General features: G+C 44.6%; 1 protein-coding gene across 2 annotated transcripts in view; it reads right to left on the reverse strand.

Moving 5' to 3' along the window:
* The window catches only part of LOC143291888 (uncharacterized), a 62,971-nt gene that overhangs the window by 25,640 nt on the left and 25,681 nt on the right, over nt 1-11,650 (reverse strand). The window contains exon 1 of one of the 2 annotated variants that reach the window (XM_076602021.1): nt 1,148-1,284. The exons of the other annotated variant lie outside the window; for it this stretch is intronic. Coding sequence (XP_076458136.1) covers nt 1,148-1,159 — 12 coding nt within the window. The 5' untranslated portion in view covers nt 1,160-1,284. Of the gene's footprint in view, nt 1-1,147; nt 1,285-11,650 lie in introns of those variants that run through there. 2 annotated transcript variants of the gene reach the window in all.

Consider the following 11,650-nt stretch of genomic DNA (forward strand, 5'->3'; position numbering starts at 1 on the left):
GTCTGTCCACATAACATTATGTAATAAGCTGCGGTTTTTTAAGTGCACTGAAACAAAATTTAAGAGCCCACACGTAGTTGAGAAACAAAATCAGTTTTGAATGAGACGAAATATTACATGCAATAACGTGGTGAAAAATAAAATCAGTTGACTAATGCAATAGTTATAGATATGAACGTATAGATTATGAAACATCAAGTATAATAATAATAATAATAATAATAATAATAAAGGGTGTGGGAGGGGTTGTAAAAGAAATCGACACATGCTGAATCAGATGATCGCTGATAATTAAACGTTCACCTCATGTTGATGAATTAAGCACCTTTTCTCAAACAGGTGTTCATACAATGGAAATTCTAATTACGTTGATGTGTTTCTTTCATTTTATGGTCTACAAATAAGAACCAAAGCAAAACGAAATAAACAAATCTACCCCCTGCCCCCTCCAAAAAATGTATACAAACAACAACAAGAAGACAAAAAATAGAACAAAAACAAATTAAGATTGAATCTTTAATTCTGTTATAAATCTAAAGACAAATCCGTGGAGAACTTCTTTAATGAAATGTAAAAATGATGAAAGAATGAACGGATGTGATACCAAAATCGTGTAGGTCTACATGGATGAACGTGGATGAAACAAGATGAGCTGTATCATTACACAAATCAAACGCCAAGTTGAAAATAAATCTTAATTACTGCATGTTCATAAGTGACATGTCAATGTAAAAGTGGGTAGAATATATAATTAAACATCAATATGCATCAGTCACAATATATTCTCCAGTAATGAAGAAATATGAACGATTTGACAAAAGATCTACAATAATTTGAACAAATTTGTGGAAAAATAACACACACACACACACGCACACACACACACACAAACACGCACACGCGCGCGCTCGCGCAGACACACACAGAGACACTCACCACTTACACTTATACCCATCCACTTACCCACCTACTTATACGCATCCTCTTACATATTCGCTAACTCACTCTCATCCACTTATATCCATCCACTTACTCACCCACTTATACTCATCCGTTTACTCACATCTACTCACCATCCTCTACTCACCCACTTACCCACCCGCCCACTTACTTACTCACCAACTCACTCACTCACTCACTCACTCACCGCATGTTCCATTCCGGTTGTAGTCTAGTCCGCTGCTAGCCAAACCAACCCAAAGCCAAACAGTACAGTACCCGAGAACAAATCGATATCCACCTAGAGGACTGAGCACGCTGTCTTTCTTCTCCCGCCTACCTACCCCCCTACTTCCCTATCAACAGTGAAGGGTCTGTCATGCAGCCACCCTTTTATGTTGCCCCCCTTCTTTCCACCCGCTGTGCGCTGTGTGAACGATTTGTTCCCCCCCCCCTCCTCCTCCTCCTCTCCGGAACTCCCACAACCCCTCCCCCCCCCCTTCTCTTTTTGCCCGGGTTTTTCTCTGACTGCCAGTTGATCTACCTCTTCCTCCCCCCCCCTCCGCCCACACACACCCGACCAAAAGCACCACACACCGAATGTCGATCATCTCCAAGGACAACAGAACTTTTTTTGTTAACTGTATGATTTTGTCGCAGTGGTGAATTGAAAAATGTATGAATGCTCACACTATGCAACTTAACAAAAAGCTTTGTTATCCTTGGAGTTGGTCGACATATATATATATATATATACTGATGCCACTTTTTACTTTATACTTTTTGTTGTAAAAGCGGTGTGTAATATCAGTGTAAAATGAACAAAACTAAATCACTTTTGAGGACATTTCTTAGCATGTTGAAACACAGGTACAAAATAGAAGAATGTATACATTTAGGGTGTTCTGATTTTCAGAACACATGAATACCGTACAAACCAATGTTCTTGGAGTAATTGCTTACTTCCACTCGGCTGCCTGACAAATAATCTTTGTTGCTGATGTAAATTTTCAAATGATTATGTGTGTATATGTATATGCATGTGTATGTTAGCGATGGCTGATAAACACCTTTAAAACAAAGTCCTTACACAGTGTTTGCGTACTGAAATTAAAACAAACAAACAAACAAACAAATGGTCTTTTGTTGTTGTTGTTTACACCATGTAATAACATATCCTCAAAGCCCCATCTTCCACAGAAAATGAAGTGTTATAACTGCATTCAGTATGTTAACCTATTTTGTGTAATCGAGTTTCACTCATTCATGGAATATTCCAATTGTTTAAAACCTTTTTTTTGTGTGTGCTCTTTTAAGTCTGTTTGTTCTGTTTCATTGTTTGTCTTTTCTCCATACATATATGCATTTGCACTACCCCCTTTACTCCTTATATGTTGTATTTTCTGTATTTATTTATTTTTTTTAAGAAAAGAAAAGGACAATGACTGTGATTGTTTACCACCTTGTACTTGTGAACTGAATAAAAAAAAAAAGGTTTTTAGAAAAAAAGATAATAATGATAAGAAGAATGATAATAAACATCATCATCATCATTATCATTATTACTATTATTATCATTAATTATTACACAGCCATCCGGTTTTTGCAGAGCTACTGAGACAACTGTGGCGTCACTTTGACAAGTCAGAGACATGATTATTTGGAATCCGTTATGGAGAAACGGTTCGGAAAGTCTAAAAGGCTGAGTTACAGAATGAGTAAGATTAAGGGACGGGCGCAATAGCCGAGTGGTTAAAGCGTTGGACTGTCAATCTGAGGGTCCCGGGTTCGAATCACGGTGACGGCGCCTGGTGGGTAAAGGGTGGAGATTTTTACGATCTCCCAGGTCAACATATGTGCAGACCTGCTAGTGCCTGAACCCCCTTCGTGTGTATACGCAAGCAGAAGATCAAATACGCACGTTAAAGATCCTGTAATCCATGTCAGCGTTCGGTGGGTTATGGAAACAAGAACATACCCAGCATACACCCCCCCGAAAACGGAGTATGGCTGCCTACATGGCGGGGTAAAAACGGTCATACACGTAGAAGCCCACTCGTGTGCATACGAGTGAACGCAGAAGAAGAAGAATAAGATTAAGGAGGTAGGTGGCAGAATGGGTAAGACGCTCATCTGTCAATATGAACAGCGTCCGTGAGGGTCTGGGTTCGATTCCTGCTCGCGGCCTTACTCCCACGTTTGACTGGAAAATATTATCATTATTATTATTATTATTGATATCATTATTATCATGATCAACATTATCGTTATCATTATTCTTATCAACCACATTATCATTGTTGTTGTTATCGTTGTTATTGCCATAATGATGATTATTATCTTCATCATTACCATTATTAACATTATGTTAAAAAATCAGTTAACACACCTGCAGGAAGACTTTCAACGACAATTCAAAACAAGAAAGAAAAAAAAAGAAAAAAAAAGAAGAAGAAACAAGATGAAAAGTTTTCACCTTTTCACAATTTTAACCGGGGAGTCACGATTTGAGTGGCATTATGCCTGTGCATGTGCTGAGTGACACCGGATGGGGTGCCAGGCGCGCTCAAACCAGCACTCCTCACTCACCGGGATCTTTGACCCCACTTCCTACCACGCGCTCCCTCCCGAACAAACGAATGAACGGGGGAGGGGGGGCCTTGGGGGGGGGGGGGGCGTGGGGGGGGCGGGGGCGGGGGGCGGGGGGGGGGTACCAACATCGAGCATCACTCACAACCCATACATCACATGGTTGCCCTGGACCAGTTGAAGTGAAGTCAAGGAAAGGGAGGTGAGGGGGTGGGTGGGTGTTATCAAACAGTTCGAAAAAAAAAAATTTTTTTTGAGTGGAGGGGGTGTGGGGGGGATTCTAGTGATGCTATTCTATGGTTTGTAGTGCCGCATCTATAGCAACGGCCATACCACGTGGAAAACACCGGCTCTCGTCCATTTACCGAAATTAAACAACGTCGGGCCCGGTTAGTATGTATGCTTGGATGGGTGAGCGCCTGGGAACACCGGGTGCTGTTGGACATTCCTTTTGATTTAGGCCCAGCGGTCGGCTTATATCACAGATTGACATAAGCTTACAGGTGGGCCAACAGCAGAGAGCTGTATGATCAATGGTTTCTCAACTGCAATGGGAAGTCATTTACAGCTTAGTCTTTTGTGAAGGACTCTGACTTTGAAATTAGGAGGCAAGATTGCACTGGCTCTTAGTGCTGCAGCTTTGTGGGCTGATCCCAACGATCCCAACGCTGACTGTCCTAAAACCCTCTTGGCCAAGAGAGTGGGGTAGTTGGGCAAAGACACTCTCCACTATAATCGAATTCTTGCCTAGACAGTCAGGACAGCAGATGCCTCCTCTGCTCATCTGGTGGCCATAGTCGGGACACGACTGACTATCATAGACCTGTCTGTCTCTCTGTTCTGTGGAAAATATCTGATATAACCATCCATCCTACCCTGACCCAATACAATGTCAGTTCTGTACGTCAGTATGTCTGTCGATCCATCCATCCGTTCGTCCGTTTACTCACTCATTGTGTGTGTGTGTGTGTGTGTGTGTGTGTGTGTGTGTGTGTGATTATATTAATTTCTTGGAAACCGTCGGGCCCATTTAGATGAAACACGGATCCAGGACTCAGTGTGTTGAAATCCGGTAATAATGACAAACAGTTCTGGGTAGACCTTCGCTCAGTGCCATACGTTTTTAGGTGTATAATGTTATTCTACTGAAAACATGTAGGTTGGGTGTGTGCACGAGCGTGTCTGGGCTGTCTGCGTGGGATAGATAAGGTGTACTGCCTTGGTGTAGATGTACATATACATACAATTTTGTTGTTGTATATCTTGATGAATAGAAGGACGATTTATATGAAAAGGGAGGGAGGTAGCAAATGGAGAGATTGAATGCTTGCTCATTCGGTGAAGAGAGAGAGAGAGAGAGAGAGAGAGAGAGAGAGAGAAAGAGACAGACAGAAAGACAGAAAGACTGAGACAGAGAGAGAAAGAGACAGAGACATATAGACACAGAGAGAGAGAGAGAGAGAGAGAGAGAGCGAGCGAGCGAGAGAGAGAGAGAGAGAGAGAGAGAGAGAGAGAGACAAGACAAGAAACTGAAACCAAGATCACAATATTCGATCACAACTTCGAGACTGACAGAGAGAGACAGACAGACAGACAGACAGACAGCCACACGCACACACAGACACTGACACAGACTGACAGAGGCGGTGGCGAATGGGGCCAAAGGGTGTGGGGGTCGGATCGTAGACAGGTGACGCACGGGGGTGGCCCCGTTTAACGGCACATTAACTGCACCGTCAACATGTGTGAACTGCCTTCACACCCGGGTTGGTGGTGGTAGTGGATGGTGGGGGGTGGAGGGGGGAGGGGTGTTGAACAGGTGGAGGTGAAACGGCTGTGAAGGTAATACCGCCCAGTCCACCCGTAACAACAACACACACGGATATTCCCGCGCACGCACGCACACATAAACACATTCACACGCACACACACACACACACACACATATACTCGCACGCACGCGCGCGCGCGCGCAAGCACATAAACACATGTGCGCGAGCTCTCGCAACACATAAGCAGGCACACTTGCGCACTCGCCAATGTGCGCTCACGCGCACACACCACACACAGACACGCACACAGACACGCACACACACACACACACACACACACACACACACACACACACACACACACACACACACACACACACACAGAGGCAGACAGACAGACACACACAGACACACACACACACACACACACACACAACCACACACAGAGGACACGCAACACTGGCTGAAGCAACAAAACGCTTGGCCGGAGAGCAAGACGACGCTGCTCTGCTGTGTGTGAAAAGATCAATACCTCTCCCCACCCCACAACACCTTGGGTGGGACAAGACAGGGGGCCGAGCGGGGGAATGGGGGGGAAGGGGGGGGGAGAGGTGGAGAAGGGGCTTAGGTGGGGTGGTCGGGGGTACGGAGGGGGTGGTGCAGGAGTATGCGGATAGGTGTGGGAGAAAGGGGGAGGGGAGGGCATTCTGAAGGGGTGTGCAGGTCCGGGTGCGTCGCTTGTAGTGTGGGTATTATTTCCTCGTAACTCATTAGACTGACTGTCAAGTGCCATTTCGGAAGCCAAAGTTCAGAATACCGTCAATGAGCTCGTTTCCTCCCCCCCCCCCCCTTTCTCTCTCCACCCCTCCCCCACCCCCGTCACTCATTACATCCCTGCCTTCCACATTCCTTCAAACGCTGGCGTATTTTCCTTCTCGGCGACCGCTGTACACAGACACAGACACACACAGACATACAGATTGAAAACACACACAGACAAATAGACAGACACAGACAGACACACGGAGACACACACACACACACACACACCACACACACACACACACACACACACACACAAACATACATGTGCAGCGTATTTTTCTGTGCTCTCGCGAACGTATCACCGACTGCACACACACACACACACACACACACGTACAAACAAATAAAACAAACACATGTGCGCACGCACTGTTCATTCTCCTTCCGGGAGGCTAACTTTTGAAGGATTCCTACACACTCTGACTTCATCGACAGCAGCTGGCTTGCCCACAAAACCCGTGAATTTCGATGTGATGCCCTCTTTTCTGCATGCAAGGTGCTTGGTTGAACATGCTTCAGGTCCCATTCGCCTCCTCCGGTTTGGCCCACTCTTTGATCATGTCTTTGATCATGGGCTGTTGAACTGGACTCGTCGTCCCGTTCCTTGCTTGCTCAGCCGCTCTCTGTCTGTCTGTCTGTCTGTCTGTCTCTGTCTCTCTCTTTCTCAAACATACACAAGAGAGGGGCCACAAAGCAGAAAGTGAGCTTTGCTGTCTGTCTGTCTGTCTGTCTCTCTCTTTCTCTCTCTCTCTTTCTCAAACATACACAAGAGAGGGGCCAGCAAAGCAGAAAGTGAGCTTTGCTGTCTGTCTGTCTGTCTGTCTCTCTTTCTCTCTCTCTTTCTCAAACATACACAAGAGAGGGGCCAGCAATGCAAAAAAGCGAGCTTTTTGGTCAGTTCTTGAACACATGCAGACATACGCGCGCGCTCCATCAGAATAATTGACTTTTTTATGCATCGTTCACCCCATAATCTAAAAGCTATGCTGGAGATGAATACGCATATAATTATAATACACACATTACTTAGTACAAAGGCGAACTGGGAATAGGAATCACCTCATTAGTTGTAGGCGAATGGGAAATAGGTAAAATCGAGAATAATTTTTATCATTCGAATGGAAAACAGGCGATTCGGGAATATGCGAATTGAGGGATGGCCGAATCGGGGGAAAAAAAAAGAGGCGAATCTGGACGACTGTGATTGTCACGTAATTCTTCCCCCTTTGCGCGCTCCCTTCTCTTCCTCCCCACCTCCAAGGTAAGACAGAGTGACGTGTTGTTGTTGTTCTGTTGCTAACTGACATATTTCCACCGCTGACGCAGCTGTCAGGGCTGTAAACGGAAAGCAAAATGAATAATGCCCGCCTGCACATTAAAAGCTTTCTCTGAGTGAAAGGGGGGGGGGGGGGGGGGGAGGAATAAAAAAAGAAATGTATTTGACACTTTAAGGGTCATTAAAATGAAAAAGGTTCAGCGAAGGATGAATATTTGGCATATGCATCGTTCACCCCATAAACTAAAAGGCTATGCTAAGGATGAATAGGCACATATGCACACATTACTTCCACAGAAAAATAGCTGTCTATTTTGTGATGGATGTGATCGCCGAACACATTTTTTTGTCCGCAGAAACGATTCGATCGAAGGACAGCAAGGTTCCCAAAGCTAAAGAATTTCCTGTTCTTTCAGAGGGAGAGTCGGGTGTTGAGATAAACATGCATCTGACTGATCTGTCAAGATATCTAAAATGAATTAAATATCCCATGGCCTTAAACTTGTATCTGACTAATCTATCAAAATATTAAATATAACAAAATAATAATAAAGATCTCATAGCCTTCTAAAGGTCCTCGGGGGCAGTGAATTCACACCCACTGTGTCCAAGGCTCGGCATAGGAAGACGGGGCCCAGTCCTCTCCTTCGACCGTCTTTAACTCACTCAGTACGGCCAGTCCTCTCTTCTCCTCTACACAGACCCCTCGGATGTCCAGTGGGTGTCTGAATGACCCAACCTTTAGCTTCCGTCGTCAGAATTGTGGTATTCTTTGTCAACATTCACGTCTTCAGTATAAGAGCCTTCCGCTTGCAATATTTTGATGATGGTAATTGGGGTGAAACGCTGTTAACGTCGTCTCTTTCGCCGTTCGTATGGAAAGAGTTGACCTTCCCCTAACTGAAGTCAGATATCATTTCACACCTGGGTGGAATGAGGAGAATCGGAGCAAAGTGATGTTCGTAAGGACATAGCCCCCATGCCGAAAAGGGGCCTCGAACCCTGATCACTAATGAACACTGGATCACAAGACCAACTCCTAACTGCACCCCAGCACCCGCCCCCCTCCCTCTCCCCCTCTATTACCCTCGTTAATGATAAAGAATTCGTCGTTAATGATAAATAATTCTTGCCTTTCTTGCCTTGCCTTGCTTTGTCTTGTCTTGTCTTGTCTATCTTAACCTTTAGAAAACGTCCTGCAAGCTCCATTACTTGGTGGACAAAAAAAAGGTGATTGGCGTTTAATACAGACACAATATCAGTCAGCGACCCCAGGTTTATTTAATTCATGGATCGGGGCTGGCTTTCATGGAGATCGAATCGTCCCCTGTGGCCTTGTGTCTGTTTTTCAATTATCACTTGAAACGATATAGCCTGTGACCCCTGTGTTTATGTCTGTGCCTCCGTCTGTGTCTCTGTAGCCCGTGCGCTCTTAGCGGTTCACTTTGTGTGTCCACAACATTCATTGTGTTTGCGAGAGAGAAATAGGGAGAGAGATAAAGAGAGGGGGAGGGAGGGGGATAGGGGGAGAGGGGAGAGAGAGAGAGAGAGGAGAGAGAGTAGGGGAGGGAGAAAGTGAAGGGGAGAGTGAGTGAGTGAGAGAGAGAGAGAGAAGAAGAAGAGAGAGAACTCAGAATTGTTTTAATGTAAGGCAACCGACCTGTATACATATGAATGTACGTGTTGAACAACAAAATGTTAGAAAGAATAAACTGATGATATAACGAAACCAAATAAGCTAAGGGTAATTTAGAAACATGTCTTTCATCTAAGACTGAGCGCTTTCTGCCCTCTATTTTAACGCATAAAAGATATAAATATTGCTTCATCTCTTGACATGATGCTGTTGACATTTTCAAGTAAGTGGGGTGGTAATATTGGGAATGCTTAAATTTTGTATGTGTTTGGATAAGTATTTCTTTCTCAAAATATCATATTGTGGACAAATTGCCAGTACATGGCTTTCGTCTTCGTACCCTCTACAAAATGTACAGTTTTTCAGGCTATCCTTATAACGCTCATTAACTTTAAGTTCGTTTACTCCAAATCAGAATTTAATGGAAAAACGATTGGAATTTGGAAATGGTTAGATCAAATAAATATTTGTTCTGGCTGCAACAATGATTGACAGGAACGGCATGTTTCATAACAATTACAACCATGTAGTTTACTTGACCAGTCTTGTTCATTACAGTCCACCATACGTTGCTTAAATGTTCAATGCTGTCTCGTTTCCTACACCGCCATTAAAAGAAACTTCAGAAAATCCATACACATCTAAACAGCGCTTTATTGTAGACGCCCAATATCTTAAATAATCATTTTGGCAGCTGGTCATCTTGTTCACACTTATGGTATGCACTTGTTTTGGAATTCTCGTTATGGACATCTGTTGCAGTTTAAACCAGTATGGTAGTGCGCTAATGCAGCTGTCAATGGACAGAGAATACCCATCTGCATCACCGTATACCATTGCGTTCGGCGTTTTGGAGCTTTCATTCAAAAATCGTTTACATGTAAATGAATGAACTGATTCTTGTGTTTTAAAATGCATAGTTCCCCATAATTCTCATCCATACAACATACAACAACATGGGTGTCACGGCTCGTTGGCGATCGTTGTGCGTGTTCGTGTGCAACTCTTATACTTCCCTTCTCCCCCTTTCTCTCTCCCTTCTCCCCCTTTCTCTCTCCCTTCTCCCCCCTCTCTCCCTTCTCCCCCCCTCTCCATCTCTCTCCCTTCTCCCCCCCTCTCCATCTCTCTCCTTCACCTCCCTCTCTCCTTCGTGCGTATGCACGTGCATATTTGGGGATATGTGTGTGGCATGTCCCTTCTGAACATTTTTTTTAAAACTCTGAGCCGAGTTAATGAATCTATGTAGTTAGGGGAGAAAGATTCCCCGGGGCTGTTGATGCCCAGCTTTCAGAGAGACGGGTCGCCGTTCCAGCGTGTGTGCTGTTGGGTGCCGTCAGTGAAGTTGTGGGGCGTTTTCCTTGTCACCCCCTTCTCCAGTGTTGGTCTGTGTTTCACCCTGGGCCAGTGGTGTGCCTGTTTACCTGGTGACAGATTTTTCCTGTGTTTCCCTCCCTTCCGTGCCACTGCCTTCTACGGTTCTCCAGGACAACTCTGGGACGGTCCTGGTCCTCGTCCCCTTTCTACTGTGTCCACCCCAATACTTCCTCACTCCCGCTCCCACTCCTGCTCCCACTCCACACTTCCAACGTACCCTTTCCCACTTTCCCATCGTCCCTCTCGCCCCGACCGATTTCAGCCATCAAATCTGCAGGAGCTGTCAGTCTTCTGCCGTCCGGAGGAGTCCCAGTCCTGAACTCTGGCAGCGTTGTTGAACTGAACCGGCGCTGCAGTTGACTATGGGACCGTAGTGGAATTGTGCTGTGGTTAGACGGGGGGTGGGGTGGGAGGGGTATTTATTTGATTGCCTGTGCTTTGGTTTGTCACGAAAGTATTTTTTTTCTATGACCACAGTAAAACGAGAACGAGCTGAACTCTTCTGTGTCTCTGTGTTTGTGTTGTCGGGACGTTAGCTAGTGTGGGAAGGGGTCCCCGGGGGTTCATGGGCAACCCCTCACGGGTTGTGACAATGGGTTTTACTTGTCCATCAAACAGTTTAAAGACCACAATTCTATCCATGCTCCCAAGATTCCACATTGTTCGCATGTTTTCGACCACCCTGCCTTTTGCTTTTCCCACATATTCATCTAATGCAGAAAAAAAGGTAGTTTGGTAGTCAAGTGAACACCTAAGTATTTATAACTGTTTACAATTTCAATTTCCTTACCATTATAACACCATTTTTCAGCTTTTCACAAATGACCACCTATTCTACAAATTATTTTCGTTTTGCTCAGATTTACTTTTAGTCCGAGAGTTTCTGATGCTTTTTCAAGGTTGTTCAGTATATTTTGTAATCCAACTGGCGTTGAAGAAAATAAAGCAAAGTCGTCTGCAAACAGCAGGAGAAATATTTCTTGTAAACCAGGTATGAACTGAAAACCATGTTTTCCATTTTTATTAACCTCATCAGCAGCTTCCGAAACCAAGATTGAAAATAGCAAGGGAGATAACAATCTTGTTTTACTCCAGCCGGGCAGTCAAAAAATTCTGATATAACAGGACCCCGGCGAACACAGGACTGTTCGGAGCAAAGCATCTCTTTGAGCATGCGGATAATTTTTAGTTGTTGACGTTTTTATCTTTTGAAGTACTGCCCACAAACTATCATGATTA

The sequence above is a fragment of the Babylonia areolata genome, chromosome 18, assembly GCF_041734735.1.
Source record: "Babylonia areolata isolate BAREFJ2019XMU chromosome 18, ASM4173473v1, whole genome shotgun sequence".
Taxonomy (NCBI): domain Eukaryota; kingdom Metazoa; phylum Mollusca; class Gastropoda; order Neogastropoda; family Buccinidae; genus Babylonia; species Babylonia areolata.